We start from the raw sequence: 27,717 nt of genomic DNA on the forward strand, positions 1-27,717 counted from the left end.
TAATAGACCTCTATAACAGTGCAACCCTGTTGTAACTTTAATATAATGCACAACAAATAACATAATCATGTTTTAAAAGCCTAATCACCTGTGACCCTGACTCTCCACAGCATGACAGGACTGCTTCTGTCACCTGACCTGACACAATAATGCATTAATGCATTCCATATGAGCACATTTATGGCTCAGATACAGCTTACTATAATCATGACAAATGCCATAAACAAAAGCAATTGAGAAAATGTTTAAGTGCTTATTTTGGTTTGTTTTACATTTATATCCTGTTCATGATATACATTCTATATTGCTTCACAAAGCAGAACTAATCACAGTTAGACAGAAACATAATTTGGATCATAATTTAATTTTTAGGTAATTTTAATTTTAATTTTAACAAATGCATATAAACAGTGGATTTTCATGATATTCAACTAAAGTTCAGTTCAAGATTCTGTTGTTTGGTTTTAAAGTTTTTAATGAACAAGCACCATCTTATTTGAAAGATCTTCTTATCCCTTTGTCATCTTCCAGACTTTTAAGATCCACTGACAAGGTTTTGTTATTTGTCCCTCGGTATCGGTTAAAATCTAAGGGAGACAGAGCTTTCTCTCTCATTGCCCGTGGTTTGTGGAACCAATTCCTTCTGGACACCCATCCTACATCTTCCATTATTGTTTTTAAATAGAGGATGAAAACATATCTTTTCTCATTGACATTTTGAATTTTTTATTTTATTGCTGTCTGTTTTGTCCGTTTGTTAATTGGTATTTTATTTTACATTGAACACCACTTTGGATAGCTCTGCTATGCGGAAATGTGACTTACTTACTCCCACTGGAAAAATCACTTTAACGGTTTTAAAAGATTTTATTAAGTTTATATAGCTGTTTATTTTGGTGATATTTATTAAGCACTGAAATATTTTTCCAGAGTGTGAAGATCTGGTTTCTCTGGCTTCAGTTGTTCAACCATGAAATATGCCTAGTAAGATTAAGGTTGGATATGAAATTAAGTCTTGTTTTGAATTTATATTTGTTTGGACAACTGAAAATAATACTATCATAATTATGTATTACAATAATCAGAGATTTTTAATTTACTTATGAATGCACTAGATGCAATTGGAAACCCCCTTTGAAGTAAAATAACCTGGAAAATCAGACAAAAACTGATTATTTGCAGAAAACAAAGTGTCTGTGTAATGCTTGAGATTACGGCTGCACTACAAAACAAAGGGGATTTTTATACTTGTCAACTCTAATTTAAATATTTTAATACAACACAGTTAAGTTTGATTTTTTTTTTTTTTATGTTCAGTCATTTAATGAACTTTTATCTGATGACATTTAACACTAAGAATGGATATTAAAAGGGTTGCCATTTTCTTTTGATACATTTTGTTTTGCTGTTCGCTCTGTTTTTGTTTAGTTAGGGAGGCAGTGTAGAATTGTATTTTTCTTTGTAAGTGTATATTTTCTTTTGGGAGTGCAGAGTAGTAAAGCCTTTTAGTGCCGGATAGGCAGGCAGATAGTTGTTTTTCTGTTTGTTATTTTGGCATATAACCCCTTCAAAGTTATTTCAATTCAACTGAACTACAATCAACTTTGTTGATAATATCACAGTAACTATGTGTGTGCACTTGGTGCCTGTGTATATGTATTTGTTGTTAAACATTTCCAGACACTGCGAGAGGGTGACTACATGAATGATTTTTGTTGTGTCAAAATATAATTGCATCGATAATAGTTCAAGCCACAGTAAGCAGATATAACTGCAGGCCTAGATTTATGACATGGCCCTGATGGCCTTATGATCTTTGGGAAAAAAAACAGAAAAAAAACAGGATATACGAAGCCATGATACTGAATGTATGAGTTGTGCAGGGTGCCAATTTTCTTTCACTCTATATTTTGTTGAATGTTTGAATAATATGGGAGAAAGTGTAGGATATTATTTTTTATTTTTTTGGGAAGATCTTTTGATATTTTGACAACCCCCCATTCTAAAAGAAAAAGGTGATTATTCATTGAAAAGTATATAATGTTATGTTTTATAAGCCCTTGACATGATCACAGCTATTTTAGAGTTTGAACAAGTGTTGCCAGATTTGAAAACATTGAGTTCCAGCAAGCATTCTTTTGCACCAACTACGGCAGCTTGAAGAAGTGCACAGCAGAACAATAAGGAGGATTATTACACAGTCTTAATGAGTAAAACTAGGAGGAATTCTGCAGCTAGAGGACTTCCACAGATCATCATATTTGGAAAAACTAAGCCAACTCTCAAATATACAGAGCAACAAGAGAACTGACTGTTAAAAGTGCTAAGTTTGAAAGCGACATCTGGGGATACTCCACAGTTTTTTACCCTTTGAACTAAAACAACATTGCAGATATGGAGCAACAGAGACAGCCATGACATCTTATGAGACTTCCAGGACTTTGTAGCTTATGGATCACTACATGTGTGTTGATATTTTGACTTTATTGATTTGCCATTAATTGGGAGAAAAGGAATTACTAATGAACGCTTTGCCAATACCACTTCAACTGATACCACATTGACCAGCCTCGTTAAGTCACACCAGGAGAGACATCCCAGCGACGACCATATCAACGTGCTTGCAGATGCATGGATAAGGATATATGACTGAAAGAACTGTTATGTGTGTGCTCAGTTCCCTGACAATGTCACAGGAGGGGACTGGTGGCCACATCAAGACCACAGTACTTCATTCAAAATGACAATGTTTAAAGACAATGACACAGCAGGAACCAACCATTTGGGAAAGATGCCAAGAAAGTAATGTTCTACGATCTACGGGGAGAAAGACACTAATTTCATGGCATGGAAGTGCTGCCTGGGATGTTTGCGGGCTGAGATGACTGAGGGAATACTGCAGTCTGTATCTATCTGACCCACAAAGATAAAGACCCAAATGCAGATGTGCACAGTACATGTTTCTGATGAAAAGCGCACAGGAGTAGTGGAAGACGATCACTGGCTGTGTGAATATCAGATATACTTATCCCTGCCAAGAAACTGGACTGGGCTGTGTGCCCTACTTCAACGACATGGAGGAGCTATCATCATACCACATCCATCATGTGCGCTGCGGAGAAAGCCAAGAAGAGGATTGTTCAACTTTCTACAGGACAGCCCTGTGCTGAAAAATCATCGTGTAAGGACATTGGCTGAAAAACAGTCAAAAGTATTTAGCCCTGCTCTGGGTGTAGCATCATCAATGCATGAAGTGGAAATCACCAGATATGAAGTGATTTCGTTTATGAATGCCATGAGGATCATGATGGAGAGCATCAAAGAAGAACTACAAGGATTACATTTAAATGGCTGCAGAACCGTGGAGCAGCTAACAGCAGCACAGGGTGAAGTTTGTGCCACAGTGGAAGAAACCAGCTGCATGTGCATTCCAGAGAATGACGTTGATGGACATATCATCTACAAAGGAATAAAAAATCACTTTGCTAACTGGGACTTTGATAAAAAAAAGGGGTTGAATCAGAGACTTTTAATTGGTACTGGATTAAGAAATATATTTTTGCAAAAATGAGCAACTTGTTGTTGATGGTAATGTGTGTGCTGTTACAGATTCTCTTACTAATGTGCATTTAGTTGAATATAATGATATTAATTGATATCAGATGGTAATGTACACAGTACCAGATAACAATTACAATGATTCTGTTGCCAATGTGGAGTAATATGGTCTTTGGACCTGAGAAACATTGAGAGGTGTAAAATCAGAAGTTATCCGTGGTACGAGATAACTAATATAAGATGAGAAAGGCTTTTTACTTATCTAGCTTGCTGACAATTAAGTAATACGACAATTTAAAAGTTTTGGGCACCAATGATAAATTGCACACTATACGTTATATTTTTAAGCACTTGTATACCATATAAATTATGATACACATATTTTATTCCTGTTAGTTATAGTCTCCTGAGGTTATGGTATTTCGCCAATAACTGTGATAACAGTTATCACAGAAGATGAGGAGGTGTGGGGCCCCAAAGGTATGGGGCCCCAAAGGGGGGAATATATGGAGGAATTTCATGATATGTCTTTATGTTTTTGATCTGTGCTTGTATTAGTATTTCTCCTGTACTCATATTCATCTGGTACTTTGTCAGAACAAATGACATGTGGGCATTGATTAGGCGGTTTAATTGGAGGGCTGCCTTCTAAACGCTGGATGATTGGTCAAGTCACATCATTATCCGCTTCATGAATGAGGAGGGAGCTGTAGGCGAATACGTATGAGATCAAAAATAATGGGAGGAAGGCAGCAATACCGTTAAGCACCAGCGCATAGCTTTGTGCGATCTTATGCTGATTGGTCTGAAATATAGAATCGGAGTTAAGTAATAGTAGGATTCCAGAATCCACTGAAAATTTACAGCCATTTGGTATATACATGCAGATCATGTGCTAGCCTTTTGATATATCTCTATGTGTCGCAAAGTACACCGATACTCCTTTTTTCGAAGTTTCTACAGTGATTTTCCCCAGAAGCTCCAAAATAGCTCAGTACGACAGGGCATGTCTTGTATCCAGACCCGTTACTATGTCTGATTCTAAACAATTGAGCAATGGCCTAAGCTAGTCTATATACTCATACTAGGATTAGGTGAAGAAGAGGACGTCAAATTCAGGTCATAGGGACCATTACTATGTGTGGGCGAGTATATAAGAAAATATTTTAATTGGTAAGCCTCCGATAAGGTACCACTTGCTGCCTGGGTTATGGTGCAGAAATTAACAATGTTATAATAAATACAATCTACTGGATTGGTTAGACCCTTCAGACATTTTACTTAGACTGTAGACTTGACACTTGGTTTAGATGAGGAATTCACTTTTTGACTAGAAATAAAGTACCTTCACACTTCTTGTCTAGAGATTTTGACACAAGTGACTATTGTGTTCACACAGAAGCTGCTGAAGATCTAGCGTCATTTACACATACAAAAGAGATGTACCGAGCTAAAGAAGCGTCTTGGATTCAACAACATTGTTGAACGTCCATTCAGAAATACAGGTGAAAGCGCAATTTGGGGACTACAATATCAGCTCGCACGATTGTCAGACTATGTGCTGAGCTCGAGAAGTTTTTGATGACATATTCGACTGTAGCGAGGTAATGATAATGGGATCTGTCTACTAGTGTCAGGACTGTAGGTGGCTATTGTCAAATGAGAACAATACGTTTGCGTAAATATGTTGAACCTGGTCGACTACTTCTAACTAATTCTGACTATATTTTGACTGTGTACCATTGGTTTATATACATAAGCTTTAGTCACCTATGTACATGTATTATCGTAGACTTATTTTATGCCTATGTAACCATTGTTTATTCATGATTTATTTTAGGCCTATGTAACCATTGTTTATTCATGACTTATTTTAGTCCTATGTAACCATTGTTTATTCATGATTTATTTTAGCGTGCTATGTAACCATTGTTTTATTATGACTTATTTTAGTAACCATTGTTTATTCTCTTCTATGTCATGTATGCTATTCTTTTCTTTTTTTTATAAAATCTTAAAACGCATACATTTTGCTATTCATTCTTTTATGGAGAGAGGCAACGCTAACATGGCAGAGCTCATGAAGGAAGCTTATTACACGCCGTCCAACCCTGGATCGTTAGGAGGTAAAAAACGATTAAAAGACGCCGTTCTAAAGGACACCGGTGTCCGCCTGAGCGAACAACAGGTTACGGAATGGCTGTCGGGTGAGGACGCTTACACGCTGCATAGAACGGCTCCTATAAAATACAAACGGAATAGAGTCGTAGTGTACGGTATGGATACTCAGTTCCAGGCGGATCTTGTCGACATGTCCGCCTATTCCGCGGAAAACGATAATCATAAATTTTTACTAACGTGCATAGATGTATTTAGCAAGTACGCTTGGACTGCGTGTGCTAAAGAATAAGAGCGGCCCGAGGTTACTAAAGCCTTTGAATCTATACTCGATGAGGGACGACGTACCGCGCAAATTACAGACAGATTTGGGGAAAGAATTTTTTTTTTGTGGCTGTAAGTCATTCCCTTTAAATGCTATTGAGCTTTAAAAATGGTATTTTTGTGTATGAGTCCATACAGTAGTGAAACACATAGGAATATTTACATATAATTTGACGGTTTATTATGATAAATATCAAAAATCTAAAAGGTGTGCTTCATAGAGTACACACACATGAACACAGTACAGTAAGTTTTGTGGCTGTAAGTCATTCCCTTTAAATGCTATTGAGCTTTAAAAATGGTATTTTTGTGTATGAGTCCATACAGTAGTGAAACACATAGGAATATTTACATATAATTTGACGGTTTATTATGATAAATATCAAAAATCTAAAAGGTGTGCTTCATAGAGTACACACACATGAACACAGTACAGTAAGTTTTGTGGCTGTAAGTCATTCCCTTTAAATGCTATTGAGCTTTAAAAATGGTATTTTTGTGTATGAGTCCATACAGTAGTGAAACACATAGGAATATTTACATATAATTTGACGGTTTATTATGATAAATATCAAAAATCTAAAAGGTGTGCTTCATAGAGTACACACACATGAACACAGTACAGTAAGTTTTGTGGCTGTAAGTCATTCCCTTTGAATGCTATTGAGCTTTAAAAATGGTATTTTTGTGTATGAGTCCATACAGTAGTGAAATACATAGGAGTATTTACATATAATTTGACGGTTTATTATAATAAATATCAAAAATCTAAAAGGTGTGCTTCATAGAGTACACACACATGAACACAGTACAGTAAGTTTTGTGGCTGTAAGTCATTCCCTTTAAATGCTATTGAGCTTTTAAAAAAATATTTTAATGTGTATGTAACTTTAGAGACGGTCCCTACATTCACGAATATCGAACGTCCAACGTCAAACCAACTTTATCCCAGTGGTCAAGCGGCTGGAAAATCCCGCGTCGGTAAAATGACGAGCACATTACACAAGGTTGGAATTGTACTGCAGTGGTATCTTGGAAAAAAAATGTAACCACTGATCCTTCACATTCGTCATCCTTTGGCAGCGAAAACAAAGTACATTTGCGTTCACAGCACAAAACACAGCATCCCCTCGACATGTTGTATACGCAACACTACCTGAAGTGCTAGTGGGCAGGTCAGAGTGTTCCTGTTTCGCGGGAAGGCGAGGATTGTGCTGATGCGTTACACTGTGATGTATCGATGTTACACTCAAAAGATTCGAAAGCCTAACGATTTGTTTGGGTGGTTCGGAGTCGACTCCTTACTTTGGAAGCCAATATCTTAATTTATCATGGACTTTTTGGAATAACAACTTTGCAGATCGTCAAAATTGAAGGAAAGCTACGTTACACACTGAAATGCCGGTAATTTTATGAGATTCATGAAACCTGCTCTTTAAAGGTAAACTTTATTTAGGTAAAATGGAAATGTACTCTTTATATGTTCATTATAACCAATTGTGCTCTGGGTAGGCCAGTTTTCTTACATTCTTCTTGTCTCTCTTTTTCTCTTTATAGATGAACAAATTGATAAAGAAACCCTCCTGCTGGACATTCACTTCCCGAAGTGCACACAAGAGTGGGAATTTTTGCAGACTGTTGTCTACAATCTCCCAAGAAAAGAATCCTCTTCAGTAAGACTGTTCCGTGGATATGTCAGGTTAAACAGTACTGGACCAAAACAACTAACGCTCTTTAAAATGTTTTGTGAGTTTATATGAAGAGGAAAGTTCTCAGACTAATACATTCCTTGAAAATGTCAACCAATACCTTTACCAAAGGTTTTTACTGTACTAACTGCACAGATATCAACATTTGGTGGTTCAAATACCATGTGAGGTCTCTTTTCAAGTTAAGGTATTATTGAAGTTGTACATTTTAATTCACATAAATCCTACAAAGTTTGTCGCCTCCTGAAAACTGTGTCCTTTTTTTCACATCCATAATGCATGTTTATTTCCCTTTTTTAAAATAGAAAACTTGTGCATAGACTGATATTTAATCATATAAGTGCAGTTCTATCAACAAGGGTTTAGTAAAATATAAACAAGTGTTTTTATGTCACATCCATAACGCTGGGATTGCCCTAAAGCATTTTACTCGTGCCACTTTGTTAACTGTATTTTCTAAAAAGTTATGAGCTTACGAAGTGGAAAGTTGTCGAACTATTTATATGTGCTTGTGCCACTTTAATAACCTTGTTAAATGTATATGTCAAAATTAAACTAATGTAATTTATTTATGTTGTTTATTTTTAAAAATAATATAAACATAAACTGTATCGAAATGTTTTATATGCTGTTTTATTGTTCCTTGAGCATTAAAATATAGCATGCTTTTCATGAATTCCTTTTGTCTTGCATTTTGATCCATAAAAAATGTCAACTTTTGATTCTTACTGATGCCTCTAGTAATTCTCTGTGATTTTATTATTATTATTTTAAAACATTTGGGGTTTGTTTTAAACCAGCAATGTCATTTTTAAGCAAAAGTTGAGTTAAATAAAACAACCCAGCATGTTGGGTCAAAGATTTAAAATAACCCAATGCTGGGTTTGTCCATATCTGACCCAGCGTTGGGTTACCAAAATAACCCATATTGGGTTGTTTTAACCCAGCCTTTTTATTAGAGTGCAGAGAAAGATATTTGGACGAATGCTTGTAACCAAACAGTTCTTGGACCCCATTGACTACCACAGTAGGAAAAATTACAATAGTAGTCAGAAGAGCCCTAAAATTGTTTGCTGTCCTACATTCTTCAAAATATCTTCTTTTGTGTTCTACAGAATACAGACAATGATCAAGTAATTTCAATGAGTCAATGGGGTCCAAGAACTGTTTAGTTATAAGCATTATTCCAAATGTCTTTGTGTTCATCAGAACTAAGAAATGTGTACAGATTTGGAACAACTCAAAGGAGAGTAAATAATAACAGAATTTTTATTTTATGGTGAACTGTCCCTTTAATGTGTGAAATGTATTAAATCAATGTTGATCTTTTGAGACTACCAAGCATTTCAAGAGCGGTTTGATTTGGATGTTTATATGACACGCAGTTCCCTAATAAATGTAACTTTTTATTTTCCTGACCTTAACCCTTTATTCTCCAAACTTTGCATATTGTTCCCCTTTACCTACAGATATGTACAATAGAGGCACATTATTGTTATAATTAGTTACGCTATACATTCTTTCTGTTTAATTATGCGGAACATTGCGGGCCGTAATCTAAAGTGTTACCCAAAATTTGACACGAAACCTAGTGGTCCGAAATTACGAAAAATGTCTATTTTTGCTTATAACGTCTGAACAGTTTGCCCAAAAATCATAAAGTTGGTCTCGTTAAATTCGGAGTGGCCGAGTCCACGATATCCAGTTTTCCCGTCTGTAAACATAAAAAATATGTTTGCAGGCCGATAACTTTGTCTGCGGCTGACGGGTTTTCATGGGAAATAAATTCCTTAGATTCCAGAATCATTGCTGAGTCCTAAGATACCAAACATGTCAGGGTTCGCCTTATGGTTTGCCCAGTATCACGTTTTAGTGCTAAAAATACAATCGCGAATATCCTCGCAACCATTTTGTACCTTTTCTACAAACCTTGGCAAGGGTCATCGTGACCTCACTCTGAGAGAACATGAACAATTTTAGACCTTTTTTAAAAAATGTAACGAAATTTATAAAAATGCTTATACGAAAATATTACCATATTGGTATGTTAATTATAGATTTACTTTAACTGGCTCATGATGAGTCATTTGACATAAAACTTTGAACTTTGACTTTTGAATTATGTTGAAAATCTACTTTATCGAACTCCTGCTACACCATTGGTCCGATTTGCATGAAATTTGGTATGTAGCATCTAGACAAACTCCTCATAAAAAGTTATGGAATTGGTCTTGATTCATCAAACCGTATTTGTATACCACGTAGACTAATTTGATGGCGAGCACGCCAAAATCAGGGCTTGACATTAAGCATTGTCATGTGGTTGTCCTTCGGACAAGTAAATTTGTCATTCACTTGTCCGAGTACAAAAATTACTTGTCCAAAGATAAAAAATATATATTTCATTTGAATTATAATATAATATAATCAATATTGTTTTGGATTTAGATTGGTCAACTTTGCTTCTAAGCATTTTAACTAGTGTCCGCTTTGGCCGCCTGAATTTGGTTATAGGCCTACTCTCCGTGACTGCTATAAAACAAAGGCAAGCAGTAATTATTATTAGTGTTAAGGCTGTAAGTTAACTTTTCTTGCACATAGCACTGGTGCTAGAGAGGTTTAAAGTTTGGTAGCACAGGTCAAACAGTAGTAGCACAAGTATAAATCGTCTGTTGTCATCATAAAAAAAAATATGCAAGTGCAGTTCATCATGAATAGGCAAGTAACTGACAAAAGACATTAATGTTACATACAGATGGATAACTTGGGGCCATATCATTTTTAGATTACCTAAATTTGTTTTCATTTTTCTAAGTTCTGTGTTTTTCCTTTTTTTACTATACAATAGTGGTATATTTGTCCACATAAATGACTGTAGTATACTATAGTTTTTACTATAGTAAACGGCAGTAAAATTCTTAGATACTATAGTGTTTTACTATAGTATACAGTGTTTATCAATTTACTACAAGGGCATTTTCAATAGCAAATACTATAGTAACCTACAGTATTTTTTGTCTGAGTGTTCAATTTAACGGGTCTTTTATTTTGACGGGTCTTCGGGAAGACTCAAGTTTTTGTGTGTTTGCCGATAGTTTCACTCAAACAGTAAAACGCTCGTAAAATAAAGTCTCAGAGCAACTCTGGAGCTAAAGTTAATGTGTTCATATCCTCATACAGTGCAGACGCAGATAAATCCTCGACCATTACCCGTGTTGAATATTTAAATATTTAAATAACAGGATTCCGTTTCCGTATCTAGTTTACGTTACACAGACTCAGCGCGGTGCGCCATGGATTATTGTCACACAAACAAGCACAACCACGCAGATCTGTCTAATGCACATATTCTTATTATCCTACATATATGTCGCACTGTTGTTAATTTTTTTTCCCAAGTTAATGTTACTTGTCCGGTTGGGCAAGTAAAATTCTCTCTCACTTGCCCATACAAAAACATTCACTTGTCCCAGACAAGCGGACAAGCATTAATGTCGGGCCCTGAAAATGGATTTGATGCTGTATCTTTACAAAACTTTCATATCGACACAAAACTCGGTATGTGTCATCATTGGCAAATCTTGTTCACCTCACAAAAGTATGATGACATCACCACCTAGTGGTCAAGAGTTATAAGTACTTATATTGAGTTCTAAGTGCTTTTACTTGTTTTTAGGTCTGCTTTTCAAAAAGTCATTATCAGAAATGTCCACATATATGCAGGGAAAGATTAAACCACGGCCCTACCAGCAGGGGGCCCTGGCAAATTTAATATGTGTATACGTTTAATTTCGTTTACTTTCTCAATAAAATAGCGCTGAATACTGTGGAATAAAGGGATTATTTTGGCAGTTGTGAAATATTAACCGTAGCAAATAAATCAAATAAATAATTCTAATACATTGCCGCGCTGTTGAGAGGGACATCTAGAGGTAAGTAAAAAACACTGTGTAATATAAGCGTGCAGAAGTCACGTGTAGAAGACAGTTATGCAAAATAACAAAATGAGTTTAAAACCACAGAAATGTGTCAAAGACATCCCAGTTTGCTGTCTTTAAAGGCCATTGAATACAGTCTTTGTGAGACATCTGGATTTGGATTACGTTGTGGAAGATTTTTTCTGAGGAAATCACGAAAGATGCCTCTCAGCTAAATTAAACCAACTTTTTTATTAAGATAACGTTAAATGCTTTGGTGATTGATATTGCTTAATTTGTAATGCATGGACTGTTAAATGCTCCTCTTCTTAATGCAGAAACGTAAATTATGCAAGGAATAAGCCTATTCCCATGTAAAAGAATTAGAGAGGTCAGAAGCTTTTTAGGTGTCGAGTCCTGTGAAATATTAATAAACCAATTTGTGTTGTTTTTTGTGCATTTTACACAGAAGACGTTTTTCTATTCTGCTGAACTACTTTTATATTGTTTTACTATATAAACATGCTCTAGACGGATGTGTTTAACTGTAATGCCTGGACAGTTAAATGCTCCTCTTCTTAATGCAGAAACGTAAATTATGCAAGGAATACGCCTTTTCCCACATAATAGAGTTGGAGAGGTCAAAAGCTTTTTTAGGTGTCGAGTACTGCAAAATATTAATAAACCAATTTGTGTTGTTTTGTGCATTTTACACCGAAGACGTTTTCTATTCTGCTGAACTACTTTTATATTGTTTTTCTATGTAAACACGCTCTAGACGGACATGTTTAACTATCATGCCGTTTGCAGCATCTCTCACATAAGCGCCATGGTTTTAAGACACTGTGTAAAGTTGAAATAATTAAATTTTTACACAGAGATCAAGCTCGTGGACAGTCAATGGGGTCTTATTTTGAAGTGAACTACTCCTTAAAAATGCGATCACATTCATAAATGTGATCATAACTGACAATATATTATTTAACAAACAAGTTCCATCAAGACACACTTCTTTGGTTAAATCTTTACCAACAGAGGCATTAAATTAAGTTTTTTTATTTAGAACTGGGATTATAGCATTTGGGTCACACCCAGGCTAGAAAAATGAGCCCCATTGAAAATCGACTTCGTCTAAAACCTGTTGCACATACAGTCGTGCTCACCATTATTGGCATAACCTGTACAATAACTTAACAAAATAATATCATCAATATTTTTTTAATTGGCAGTCCAAAGTAATTTAACATAGAACATTGAAATTAATACCTGCAAGTTGAAAAACAAAGAACAGAAAAAAGGCATGGGCAGCAATAAAGGCCCCTTCCTTAATATTTGGTTGCACACCCTTTCGTAGCAATGACAGCCTACAAACATTGCTTGCAGCCATCTACAAGCTTATTGCATTTCTCTGCTGTTTTTTTTCTCCCCTTCTTCCTTTGCAAATTTGTTCAAGCTCTTCAACGTTTGCAGGATTCCTTTCCCTAATGGCAGATTTTAGCTCACCAAAAATATTTTTTATGGGATTGAGATCAGGACTCATTGCTGGCCATTTTAAAACAGTCCATTTTTTCCTTTTAAACCATATCTGCATGATTTGGGTGTGTGCTTTGGGTCTTTGTCTTGTTGAAGAACCCATGATCTTTGACTCAAACCAAGTTTTTTTACACTGGGTAGGACATTTTGCTCTAAAATCTCTTTGTAATTCTCTGATTTCATGATTGCTTTGATACAGTCAAGGACTCCAGTACCAAACACATCAAAGCAGCCCCACAGCATTATAGATCCTCCACCATGCGTAACTGTTGACAGGGTGTTCTTTACCTTATAAGGTTCACAGCGCCGTCTGTAAACAAACTGTTGGTGTGCATTGTCAAAAAGCTCTATTTTTGTTTAATCTGTCCACGGAATATTTTCTCAGGAGGATTGTGGTTTGTCCAGGTACTCTTTGGCAAGATCAGTTGTTCCTTTTTATGTCTTCTCTTCAGCAATGGTGTCTTTCTTGGCCTCCACCCATGAAGCCCTGCTTGGTTTAGTGTGTGGCGTACTTGTTAAAACCATGACCTCAGACTGTTCCAGGTTGGCCTTCAGGTCTTTGAATGTTACACAATATGTTTTTTCCACCATTTGCACCAACCTTCGAAGAGATCTCTCATCAGTTTTCCTATTTTCCCTACGCCTAGGGAGGTTCATGACAGTTCCATGCTTTGCAAACTTTTTAATAACACTGCTGAAACAGGCATACCAAGATCTTTGGAGATAGCCTTGTGTTTTCTAATAATAGCACTTCTGATGTCCTCAGAGAGCTCCTTTGTCTTCACCATTATGACAGCATTTGGGTCACACTCAGGCTAGAAAAAGACACAGGTAGTAACATGTGTCTTTTTAAAACAGTGAAGCCATCATTCAGTGCCTAATTTATGTCACATGGGCACTGACAATTTATCACAAGTGATTCTCATTTGTGATTTATCACAGGTGAATCAAAATGTATGTCCATACTGACTTATCGTAAAGAGTGTCAATACCAGTATCACAGCAAGCTTTAAGTTCTTCTATTGGTTTTTGTTTTAAATTGTTTATAATTTGCTTTTTTGTATCAAACACAAGTTCTCTATAGAAAAAAAGATGTTTCACTTGATATTTTTTTTCACAAGATATTCCATACTCAAACTTCATGGGTGCCAATAATGGTGAGCCGGACTGTAACTCAATGTCTATGAGTTACCATGTTTGAATACTCTCAAACAAGACTGATGACCGAATTCTGCTGGTGTGTGAACCAAGCCAGGAGTTTAGCTTTCCTTATCAGCTATCACATGCCTTATAAAAGCATGAAATTTCTTTACAGCCTGAATCATGGTGATATATTTAGTGTGAAGCATAGAGCTGATCTGTTCCTCTCACCTATTCTGATGAAGCCATCTTCTGTGCGCTGGTACTTCGGCGTCTTCTCTCGTCCCTCCTTTAATGCCTCTTTCTCTGACTGAAAATTCTAAAAAAACAAAAAACAGGTGTTGTGACTGCCCACTCATAAAGCTCAACTGTAAATTATCTTACAGCCCGAGAAGCATATGCTCTCTGTTTTACAAGCATTACTCCTCATTATAATAAAACAAACAATATTAACAATCTTAACAAACAATAAAAAAAGTCAATAAATTTTAAATGAATGTTTTACGTTAAATACTCTTTTGTCAGTTCATAAAACTAAAACATGTTTACAAATAAAGCTTAGTTTATAAAAAACAAACAGAAAATGCACTGACACACGATAACTACAGCGATAACATCTCCGGTTACTGTCGCAACCTCGGTTCCCTGAGAAGCGGGAACGAGACATTGCGGAAGCTTCCGCATATGGGAACTCCTCCCTTCTAACCTCTCCTGAAGTCTTATTGGATAACGCCAGTGAAACTGGCCAATTGTCGCGCTCGCAACCGAATGTAATTACTGGCGACCCGAGACAGTATAAATACAGTGCACAGCGACAATACCTCAGAATCTGCGATAGAACGCATCCAAGGCTGACATGCGACGAACACGGCGGCTAGCGCAATGTCTCGTTCCCGCTTCTCAGGGAACCGAGGTTACGACAGTAACCGGAGACATTCCCTATCGAGAGCGGTCTCTCGACATTGCGGAAGCTTCTGCATATGGGAGCTGTACACAATCCCGCCGTGAGAGTAGCAAGACAGCCGTACACCGACCGCATACATTCACCTGTGTTAAGCACACAGATGAACCAATCGCGAAGTTGTCTTGAAGGGCCCGCAGCTGATTGGCTGAGACAGACCAATGAGCTGCAAGAACGGTCTTCTACAAAATTTGCATATCTCAGCCAAAGAAATGAGCGGGCTGCACTGAGACAGGGCAGACACCACAATAGTAAAAGTCAGTGCGGAAACCCGGGCAGATATAATGCAAGTCCAGTAACACCAGTTACGAGTTAACAGTAACACTGTAACAACTGCACAATATAGGAGATCAGCAACTAGGTAACATTGAGCTGTCCGTACTCACCGAGAGGACATGCGAGGGTAAGGAGGATACATCCAGCCTGTAGAATCTGGCGAAGGTGTTCTGTGAAGACCAGCCAGCCGCACAACAGATGTCCTTAATAGAAACGCCTCTAGCCCAAGCCCACGAAGAGGCAACAACCCTAGTTGAATGAGCCCTGACGCCGAAAGGGCAGGCCTGCCCTTGACTCTCATACGCCAGGTTGATAGCGTCCACCACCCAGTGAGAGAGCCCCTGTTTAGAGACAGCCCGACCTTTAGTCTCCCCGCCGTAGCACACGAAGAGCTGATCAGACAGCCGAAACCTGGCCGTACAATCAATGTAAGCCCTCAAAGCCCTAACCAGACACACAGCCCTCTGAGCGTCAGCATCACACGAGGCAGACGACTCGGAAGACAAAGCGGGCAATGAAATAACCTGCTCTCTGCACGGGGTAGACAGTAACTTAGGCACATAACCCGCTTTCCGCCGTGGAGTGACGCTGCAGTCGCCGGCCCCAAAATGAATGAAATCCGCGCCGATAGAAAGCGCACATAAATCCCCTATGCGTTTTGCTGAAGTAAGAGCGAGAAGGAGAACGGCTTTAAGAGAGAGCTCCCTTATAGAAACAGCTTCCAACGGTTCGAACGGGGGCAGAGAGAGAGCCCTCAGCACCAGAGACAAATCCCACGGAGGTACTGAAGGAGATCGCGAGGGAAACTAACCCCAACTCGACCCTAGAGAACTAAGGAACTACACGCCTATATCGAATCTACCTTTTATATCTAAAGTTCTGGAAAAAGTAGTTTCAACTCAATTATGCTCCTTCCTCCAAAGGAATGACATCAATGAAGAATTCCAGTCTGGATTTAGAGCATGTCACAGTACAGAGACTGCTTTGATCAGAGTTACAAATGATCTGCTATTGGCGTCTGACCGAGGTTGTATCTCGTTATTGGTGCTGCTAGACCTTAGTGCTGCATTCGATACCATTGACCACAGCACACTCCTACATAGACTCGAAAATTATGTCGGCATTAAGGGAATAGCTTTGAAATGGTTTAAATCTTATTTATCCGACCGTTTTCAATTTGTAGCAATAAACAATGAGGTGTCACGCAAATCGCAAGTCCAGTACGGTGTACCACAGGGCTCAGTCTTAGGGCCTCTGCTCTTCGCATTATACATGCTACCTCTAGGAGATATAATAAAGCGACACGGAGTTAGCTTTCACTGTTATGCTGATGATACTCAACTTTATATTTCCTCGAAGCCTCATGAAACACAGCAGTTCCATCGAATAATGGAATGCATAGTCGATATAAAAAACTGGATGAGTAACAACTTTTTATTACTGAACTCGGACAAAACGGAAGTGTTACTTATTGGACCGAAAACTGCTATAAGTAACAACCAAGAATACTGTTTAACTATTGACGGATGTTCCATAAAACCCTCGTCGTCAGCAAAGAATCTTGGCGTTCTATTCGATAGTAATCTGTCATTTGAGAGCCACGTCGCCAACACCTGTAAAATTGCGTTTTTCCATTTTAAGAATATATCTAAACTACGTCATATGCTGTCAATCTCAGATGCAGAGAAGTTAATTCATGCATTCATGACATCAAGACTAGATTACTGTAATGCACTGTTAGGTGGTTGCCCTGCAGGCTTATTACAAAAACTCCAATTGGTCCAAAACGCGGCAGCTCGAGTTCTTACACGTACAAAAAAGTATGAACATATTAGCCCGGTTCTGTCAACCTTGCACTGGTTACCTATAAAGCATCGCGTTAACTTTAAAATCTTGCTTATTACCTATAAAGCCTTACATGGTTTAGCTCCTCAGTACTTGAATGAACTCCTTTTGTATTACAGTCCTTCACGTGCATTACGCTCTCAGGCGTCCTGTCAGTTGGTAATACCTAGAATTTCAAAATCAAGTGCAGGTGGTAGATCCTTTTCCTATCTAGCGCCTAAACTTTGGAATAGTCTTCCCTGCACTGTCCGGGAGGCAGACACACTCTGTCAGTTTAAATCTAGACTAAAGACGCATCTTTTTAATCTTGCATACACTACTCTTCCATAATATAAATCTTCAGAGGGTTTAGGCTGCATTAGTTAGATCAACCGGAACCAAAAACACAACTGATGTACTTGTTGCATCAAAGAGTACAGAACAGTACTCTACTCTCAGCCAGTCTTGTCTCATTGTTCCAAGGTTACCACAGCGAGCAGGATGCAGTTCATGGCCTGACCTGATGGTAGAGCGGAGAATGGGAAGTGGGGACCTGACAAGAGCTGAGATGATAGAGCTGGATAAAGAAGGACGCGGTCTCTTGACATGTCTTCACCACAAAACTTCAAATGCTATTAGATTATTAATGATAATCTTAAACTATAATTTATTTTATTATTAAGTTTATTTATTTTATTTAGCCTTGTTGTGCAAGTTCTCTGGAGCTTGTGCAGAGGCAGCAGCTTTTGCCAGAGGGGAACTGGAATCCCCTGGTTGGGCCTGGGTTCTCCTGAGGTTTTTTTTCTCGATTAGAGTTTTGGGTTCCTCGCCACCGTTTGCATACTGTTTTTGCACTATCTGCCTGACCGGGGGGGCTGCTTTAGAATTTTAAAGTTTTACTTAATTAATATTGCATATAGGAATTTATTGTCTGTTATATTTGACCTGTGCTTCTCTCTCCTTTATCCTAAATGTGTGCTCTCACTGAGCGTGTGTGTGTGTGTGTGTGTGTGTGTTTGTGTGCGTACTTGTCTGTGTACGTACGTGTGTGTGTGTTGTGTGTGTGTGCGTGCGCATCCATGTGTGTGTGTGTGTGTGTGTCTCTATGTCTATGTGTGTTAGTACGTGTGCATATTGTGTGTGTGGAGTGTGTTGTATGTGGGTATGTCTGTCTTCTGTGTTTTCAACCTTTTCTTGTTTCTGCAGGTACAACTTTAATTATTTTGCTTATAGTCAATATGTCTCATGTACAGCTGCTTTGTAACAATGAAAATTGTAAAAGCGCTATATAAATAAAGTTGAGTTGAGTGAGGAAACAGCCTCCGAGCTCCTCTCAAAAATCTCACCACCAATGCATGCCTACTGATCGATTGCCCGTCAACCGGGGAACGATACGAGGTGATAGCAGCCACATAAACCTTCAGCGTGGACGGGAGGCCACCATTATCCATCCTGTATTGTAGAAATCGTAAAACATCAGACACGGGACATGACACCGGGTCTATACCGCACTCAATACACCACTTCTTAAATACATCCCATTTCAGAGCATATAAGTGTCTAGTGGAAGGCGCCCGAGACTCCGCAATACTGTAGTGTCAAGCACTCTCTGAGGGATCCCCTGGTTGGGCCTGGGTTCTCCTGAGGTTTTTTTTCTCGATTAGAGTTTTGGGTTCCTCGCCACCGTTTGCATACTGTTTTTGCACTATCTGCCTGACCGGGGGGGCTGCTTTAGAATTTTAAAGTTTTACTTAATTAATATTGCATATAGGAATTTATTGTCTGTTATATTTGACCTGTGCTTCTCTCTCCTTTATCCTAAATGTGTGCTCTCACTGAGCGTGTGTGTGTGTGTGTGTGTGTGTGTTTGTGTGCGTACTTGTCTGTGTACGTACGTGTGTGTGTGTTGTGTGTGTGTGCGTGCGCATCCATGTGTGTGTGTGTGTGTGTGTCTCTATGTCTATGTGTGTTAGTACGTGTGCATATTGTGTGTGTGGAGTGTGTTGTATGTGGGTATGTCTGTCTTCTGTGTTTTCAACCTTTTCTTGTTTCTGCAGGTACAACTTTAATTATTTTGCTTATAGTCAATATGTCTCATGTACAGCTGCTTTGTAACAATGAAAATTGTAAAAGAGCTATATAAATAAAGTTGAGTTGAGTGAGGAAACAGCCTCCGAGCTCCTCTCAAAAATCTCACCACCAATGCATGCCTACTGATCGATTGCCCGTCAACCGGGGAACGATACGAGGTGATAGCAGCCACATAAACCTTCAGCGTGGACGGGAGGCCACCATTATCCATCCTGTATTGTAGAAATCGTAAAACATCAGACACGGGACATGACACCGGGTCTATACCGCACTCAATACACCACTTCTTAAATACATCCCATTTCAGAGCATATAAGTGTCTAGTGGAAGGCGCCCGAGACTCCGCAATACTGTAGTGTCAAGCACTCTCTGAGGGAGGGGTTCTAAGACCCCTGAAACGGCCAGGCATGGAGGCTCCACAAATCCGGGTTGGGGTGCCAAATCGAGCCGTTCGCCTGAGATAACAGGTCGCCCCTGAGGGGAATCCACCACGGAGAGGACACCATTACAGAGCTAAGAACACCGCCATCAGCTCCAGCCGATTTATTTGCCAACTGCTTAGAGACGGCGACCACAGACCCAATGCTGGCCTGCCTTCGCACACTGCACCCCAGACCGAGGAAGACGCATCCGTCGTTACCACCATGCACATTGTCACAAGCCCCAGGGGAACGCCCCGGCTGAACATGCTCAAGTCGCGCCACGGTTCCAAAGCGCTGAGGCATCTGTGAGTTATCCGCACGCACGCACGACCCGAGGACCATGCTCTCCGCGGAACTTGAGTCTTTAGCCACAGCTGCAGAGGACGCATGTGCAAAAGACCCAGGTGGCAGACTGGCGATGCAGACGCCATCAGTCCCAGAAGTCTCTGAAATACCCTCAGCGGAACGTACTGTATGTGATGCGAAAGCGGCACGTGCTGGATGTGCTTTCATATATACTGTGTTTTACGTGCAGTGCCGATCCGTGGCTTCTGTGACCCACAAGTTCAACAATTGTCACAGTTTCACTTTCAGCAGAGAAGCCACTCCCCTACACACATTTAACAAACTGTGTAGTGTCTTTTACATAAAAATATACTTTTAGATGTAATTTTTACCAGATTTTGCAATTTCTGGTAAGTTTTTAGCTTTTTCTTGCTTTATCCCAAAATCAAAGCAATACGATGACTGTGAAAATTAGTGGCTTACTTTAATTATATGCATTTATGGTGAAATTACTACGTTTTCATCTCAATCTGTGTGATTTTGAGAATGATACGTATGCTATCGCTTTAAATTTAGCAAAAATAGACTTGATGCGTAAACGATCATTGCACTGCTGCACCGCGCTGCAACGGACTGGCCGCACTGCTTCAGCGTGCTGTGTGAATGATCTAATCCGTTAACATGGGCATGTAAAAAAATATGCACCGCATACACACAGCAAACGGAGTATGTGTGAAACAGGTGTAAGATGTCGTCACGTTTTCGCTTCTTTGCCAAAGAATATAACATATTTACAAAAAACGCCCTCTAGAGCAAGTTGTCCGTTTTTGGATACTGTAGAAACAACATGGTGAATTTCATGCAAGGGGACCCGCAGTGTATGTTGATAGAAATAGCTCATTCTAAGGTAATAAAAACATAACGCTTAATTATGTAAGGTTTTTATACACCTCTGAAGACACTAGGGCTGTGCAAAAATATTGATACATGTATCTATCGCAATTTTTTTTTCAATAGTGTATCGATAGTGATGCCTCTACTATCAATATTTTTTTTTAAATCTTGTCATATACATACAGCCAAAAGTAAGTGGAAGCGAGCATGGTGAAAAATATAAGAACGCTTGGAGCTCTCAGAGCTGATGTGTGGGTGTGCTCTGGTTTTCAAAATAAGTAATAGAGTCACTTGGCTACTGCAGTGCATTAGACAAAAAGTTTATTAAGAAAAGTAACAATGACATTTATTGTGCTTTCACGGATGTGACACCAGCGCATTTACAGCACGGATGAAGCAGGGTTTTTTTACTGCCCATGTTCAGTGTTTTAACTGTAATCAGGGCTCGACATTAACGCTTGTCCGCTTATCTGGGATAAGTAAAATGTTTTGTATGTGTAATGTATTGATCAAAGGAGACCACATGTGGTTGAACTGCATAGTCTTTTACTTGTGTATCAGTATATCAACAACACTGGAGTCACAGCGCCACACTGTGGTTACTCCAACACAGTATATACATACATGACATCTCCCTTTTTTATTCTTAAAGAACATTTCTGGAAACTAATTTCAACACAACAACATTACTGAACCTAAATACACACAGTATTTACTTTTGCTAATTATTATTTTACATTTATTATTTTAATCGCGGTATCTAATAAGCACTCTAATAGGTCTACCAAATCTTGACAGTCTCTCATCACTTAATGAGTGAAACTGTCCATTTCTCACTGTTGAATTCTCATCCTTCACAGAAGCTGAACAACTTGCACTGACATTATTGTCTCCGCTTCCAGTGGTTTCTTGCTCTGTAATGAACTCTGACCCTGGTGAAGCAACTGCTAAGTCTTCCACATCACCATGTTGAATTGAAGAATTCTCAGACTCTTTTGTTTTGAGCAAGTCTTTTCGATTCCTTCTGAAGGTGCGGCTGTCTGGTGTTTGAACAATATATGACCTTGGTTGTTCAAGCTTGTCGAGAACTACTGCAGGTTTCCAGTTTTTTTCCTCCCTCATTCTCACTTTTTCTCCTGTCTTCAGTTCCGGTAACTTTTTTGACCGACGATCGAAGTGCTGTTTCTGTTTGACCTGTCTGTTGCTCAGTATGTTACGCACCTGTTTGAAAGTGTCAGGCATCAGCAGTTTCTTTGTCACTGGAATCTTTGATTTCAATCTTCTTCCCATGAGTAGCTGTGCTGGGGAAAGGCCTATTCCATCCAACGGCGTGTTTCTGTACTCAAGAAGAGCAATGTAAGGATCTCTGTTACTTGCTTTTTTCAGCAGAGTTTTTATAGTTTGTACTGCTCTCTCTGCTTGACCATTTGACTGTGGAAATCCTGGACTCGAGGTAGTATGTGTGAGTTCCCAGCTGTCTGCAAACGCTCGCATTTCAGCACTTACAAGCTGTCTTCCATTATCCGAAAACAGTTCATCTGGCACCCCATGTCTGGCAAACATTGATTTGAGAACTGCAATGATTTGCTTACTTGTTGTGTCATTTAACTTGGCGATTTCTGGATACTTGGAAAAGTAGTCCACACAGAGAAGATATTCTGCATCTCTGAAGTGAAACAAATCCATACCGACTTTTGCCCAAGCTCTTTCCGGCACAGGATGTGATGTGAGAGGTTCTCTGTGATTGCGATTTCTGTGCTTGTTGCAGACGTCACACTTACTGATGATTTCTTCAATTTGCTTTGACATCCCTGGCCAGAACAAGACGTCTCGAGCTCGTTCTTTGCACTTTACAATACCCAGATGTACTTCATGAATTTTTTCAAGCATCTCACCTCGCATTTTGTTTGGCACTACCAGTTTTCCATTTTTAAACAATAATCCATAAGCGTGACTCAGATCCTCTCTAAACGTCCAGTAGTGCTGTATGGGCTTTGGTACTTTAGTTCTTGAGTTTGGCCACCCGGACTGAACCGCTTCTCTGACCATTCTCAACTCTTCGTCGTTCTCTGTTGCTAACTGGAACTGTTCTTTTTTCTTCTTTGAAACCGGTAGCTGATGCACAATAAAACTCACATCCATTTCATCCTTTTCTCTGTTGTCTGGCATGCAATGCTCTTTAAGGTAAGCTCTGCTCAGTGCATCCGCAATGTGTAGCTGCTTTCCTGGAACATATCTCACCTTTAGGCTGTACTTTTGCAGTATCATCAGCATTTTCTGTAGTCTGGACGGGGCTTTGTGTACAGGCTTCTTGAAAATTATTTCAAGTGGCTTATGGTCAGACTCCACCTGTACACAGCGTCCATACAGGTATAGGTGAATTTATTCGCAACCATTCACAATGGCTAACATCTCCTTCTCTATTTGTGCATTGTTTTGCTCACTGTCAGTTAATGCTCTGGAGCCGTATGCGACTGGTTGTCCCTCTTGTAGAATCACAGCTCCTAAACCATCTGAGCTGGCGTCTCAACTGACAAGGTAACTGGCTGTTTCACATCATAATATTTTAACACTTGGGCTGTACACACTAGAATTTTCAAACAGTTGAAGCTCTCTTGTTGCTCCTTCTCCCAATGCCAGTGTGTTTCTCCTTCCAGCAGTTTTCTGAGAGGTGCTGTCACTTCTGAAAGATTTGGGATGAACTTTGCCATGTACTGCACCATGCCTAGGAACCTCTGTAGAGCTGACTTGTCCTGTGGCTCTGGCATCTCCTGTACAGCTTTCACTTTTTCTTTATCAGGTTTTAGTCCGTCTTTACTCAGGATGTGACCTATATAGCTGATTTCATTTAGGCCGATCTTGCATTTCGCTTTGTTCAGTTTCAGGTTTATGCTTCTCAGTTTCTCTAATAGTTTTCTCAATCTGTGGTCATGTGAGTCTTTGTCTTCACCCCACACCAGAATGTCGTCCATCACGTTAACAACTCCTTCCATTCCTTCCAGATGTTGAGACAAACACCTTTGGAACACTTCTGGAGCCGACGATATTCCAAACAGAAGCTTTGTAAAACTGTACCTCCCTAAAGGAGTGTTAAAGGTACAAAGTTTAGAGCTGTCGTCATCCAATCGGATCTGCCAGAATCCTTGATTGGCATCCACCACTGAGAACATCTGGGCTTTCGGCATTTCTGCAACTACTTCCTCAAGTGTTTTAAGAGGGTAGTGCTCTCTTCGTATTGCTTTGTTTAGATCCTGAGGGTCTATGCAGATCCTGATTTTGTTGGGTTTTACTATGGTCACCATGCTGTTTACCCATTAGGTGGGCTCTGTCTGTTTTTTGATAACACCCATCTCTTCCATACGTTTCAGTTCACTTTCAATGTTTTCTTTCAGGGCTACTGGAATTTTTATGGGAGCATGAACAACCGTCATGACCTCAGGGTTTGTCTGAATGTGGTGGACTCCAGGAATACAACCCAGTCCTGTAAACAAATCTTCAAATTCCCTCAGGATATCTTTTGAAGTTTCTCCTTTTATCTCACAAATCCTCTTAATTATTCCCAGGGCTGTGCACGATTCTATTCCTAGAATTGCACATGCATCTTGCTGTATGACATTAAAGTCTAGTGTATACTGCTTGTCTTTGTACTGGCATTCAATTTGTTGCTGACCCAAGGGTGACATCTGTGGTGTTTTGCAATTGAACCTCAAGAGGGCAGTATGGTGTTAATTGTTCTTGTTGAAAAAAATATAACGAGAAGAAGTGTTTGGCAGAGTGTGAAATAAAATAAAATAGCTCAAGTATTTCCATTTGCTTCTTTATTGACTAACCCGAGGACACAACAAATTGGCGACGATGAGTTCCGTACCTGCGCCTGTGCCTTTTCTGCCATGCAGTGGAGAGCCTGCGATTCCTTTCGGTACGTGGCGGAAAATGTTTGAAAACTATTTGCTAGCCATAAATGCTACGGGGCAAGCATGGCCTGATGCCAGAAAATGTGCTATTTTGCTACACAGCCTGGGTACCGAAGGTCAGCGGCTGTTTTACACCTTACCTAATACTGGAACTACGTTTGATGATGCAATGGCAGCGTTAGAGAATCATTTTGTGCCTAAAGTCAACGTAGTGGTGGCGCGACACCGATTACGGCAACTTTCTCAACGTACGGATGAAACGATTCCACAGTTTGTGACTGCTTTGCGAGACTTGGCCTCATTGTGTGCATATGGTGACATGAAGAGTGAGATGATTCGGGATCAGCTGGTTGAACGATCATACGCCCCAGCAGTGCGAGAAAGACTACTGCTAGAGCTGTCACTGACGCTGGATTCTGCTATCACGATTGCGAGTCAGGTGGAACAAGCACTATCGAATTCGAATATACTGGCTGCGCAAAGCTCAGTTCAAGCTGTGTCATCCAAACCTTTCCGTCATCATAAGACGAGCACGCACTGTCATGTTGGAGCAAAACCTGCTGCCAATGCCATACAAAGAGCGACTCGCATGTGCTACCATTGTGGAGCTAAAACCCATCTGGCTAATGCGACTGATTGCCCTGCTACTCGGGCCAAATGCCGTTCTTGCAGAAAAACCAGACATTTTTCTAAGGTATGTCATTCTTCTAAGGATGTTAGAGAAGTAGTCCCTGAAGTGGATGTCCTCTTTACAGATACTACTACCGTTTCTGCAGACAAACTATTATGCAATGTTCAGATTACTACTACAGCGGGACAGTCCGTTGACACTGAGTTAGTCGTAGACACAGGCTCATCTGTGTCAATTCTGCCTGAGGTCATTTACAACAGATACTTTAAGGACTGTTCGCTTACGGATCCTAAAGTGAAACTGGTTACATACTTGAAAGAGGCCATTCCGGTCCTCGGATGTTTACGTGCGGACGTTTCTCTGAATGATACCGTAAATTCTGCTTACTTCTACATTGTCAAAGCTGGCTCTGCCCTAATGGGTATGGATCTAATTCGAGATCTGAACTTCTCTTTCCATTTCGGTGCTGCACCTAAAGCTGACGAATTACATGCAGTTGTAGCTGTGACCTCTCCAGCCCCAGATGCTTCCGGGGGTTGTGTGAAAGGCTTTGTTCATAAACCTACAATCAAACCGAATGCTACACCTGTACGTCAGAAGTTACGTCGGCTTCCATTCTCAGTACGCCAAGCTGTTTCTACGGAATTGGACTTACTATTGAACAAAGGCATTATTGAAAAAATTGATTCATCCCCGTGGATCTCCCCTATTGTCGTAACTGCAAAGAAAGACGGAAAAATACGTTTATGTGTGGATCTGCGTGAACCGAATAAGGCACTCATTGTAGACAGTCACCCTCTACCACACATGGACGAACTCTTACATGACCTTAGGGGTGAATCAGTATTCACTACAATTGATCTCACGGCTGCGTACCATCAGCTTCCCTTACATGCCAAAGGCACATCACCAAGTGGCATGATGATAGCAGGCACCATACAGGAACTAGGAGCAGATATCTCAGACATCAGCTTTACACTGTGCACACACTCTCCACAACAACACTAGCATCAGACATTTCCTCTGCTGTCAAGTGCACGCAGTTTCCATTGGACTCATGCCTGTCAACCATGGCAACGGCCCAGGACACCCGTGTTTTGAACTTGAAATGGAATAACCAATGCTGAACCTGCTACTTCCTGGTTCTCGCGAACCTCACAGCCCCATGGGGGCCCTGTCAAGTACAAGAACTTTCTGCCAGACTAGACTAGCCCAGAGCTTCGCACTCTGGTGAATAAATGAGACTGTAGCACATCCATTCAGCAAAAGGGGTCACTGTTCAGCTCAACACACAGTGCGACCAAGCCCTCAACCACACATATTCAATGGAATATGTGGAGCATGGCCCACTCTGGAAGCCCCACCCCCTTTTTACTGAATAAGTCATCTTTTGCAGTGACATACTGTACAAGCGAGTACATTTACCAAAGACTTTGAACAATGCCTTCATGAAGAGCATGACAGCGGATTACTACCCTAAGGAGATGGACAACGCCCTGCACCTGCCATCAATGGCCAGTGCTAGAGCTGCTCTTCACAAAAGGCGATGATGCAGAACTAATGTCAACTACGTGGCCCCATTCACAAACCAGATGACATTACATCCCAAGCTAGCTGCATCCCGGGCTACACAGAACACCACCTACAAGGTTTGTGAACTGTTAAAAAGAACTGCCCATTCATGTAAATGAGCAATCAAGACGGTGCCATGTACACACCCCAATGCCACCTGCGCATGCCTGATTTACCCTTGCTGAATGGAGTTCCATCTGAAAGCTGGACTTGCCAACCACTGCCTGAAAATTGGTCTACACTGACAGCGTGACCAAACGAAAGGGGGATAGCCAAGCACCAGCAGAACACGACTCTTACCACAGCCTGAGCACCCAGATGACAAGAGCTGCTCCGTGCTTCACAAGCCATCCAGCGATGTTCCATTCACATCAGAACACAGAAGGTAATCATAGAGTCCTGCCATCAACCTGTGATGTTTCTAACAGTCAACGCCTCCTCACCACAGATCCCATGCACACGAAGCCACATGGTCGACGACACATTGGTGAGGCACTGCACGCCCAGAGCAGGTGTTTTGTGTAAAATGACAAGCCTCTCCCACTGCA

At 39.9% G+C, this 27,717-nt stretch overlaps 1 protein-coding gene across 3 annotated transcripts in view; it reads right to left on the reverse strand.

Moving 5' to 3' along the window:
• The window catches only part of mgat4b (alpha-1,3-mannosyl-glycoprotein 4-beta-N-acetylglucosaminyltransferase B), a 104,426-nt gene that overhangs the window by 44,735 nt on the left and 31,974 nt on the right, over positions 1-27,717 (reverse strand). For 2 of the 3 annotated variants that reach the window (XM_057348851.1, XM_057348849.1), the window contains one exon: positions 14,531-14,618. In XM_057348851.1, coding sequence (XP_057204834.1) covers positions 14,531-14,618 — 88 coding nt within the window. Of the gene's footprint in view, positions 1-13,195; positions 13,975-14,530; positions 14,619-27,717 lie in introns of those variants that run through there. The other variant, XM_057348850.1, reaches the window with a different exon arrangement.

This window comes from Triplophysa rosa, linkage group LG13, assembly GCF_024868665.1.
Source record: "Triplophysa rosa linkage group LG13, Trosa_1v2, whole genome shotgun sequence".
Taxonomy (NCBI): domain Eukaryota; kingdom Metazoa; phylum Chordata; class Actinopteri; order Cypriniformes; family Nemacheilidae; genus Triplophysa; species Triplophysa rosa.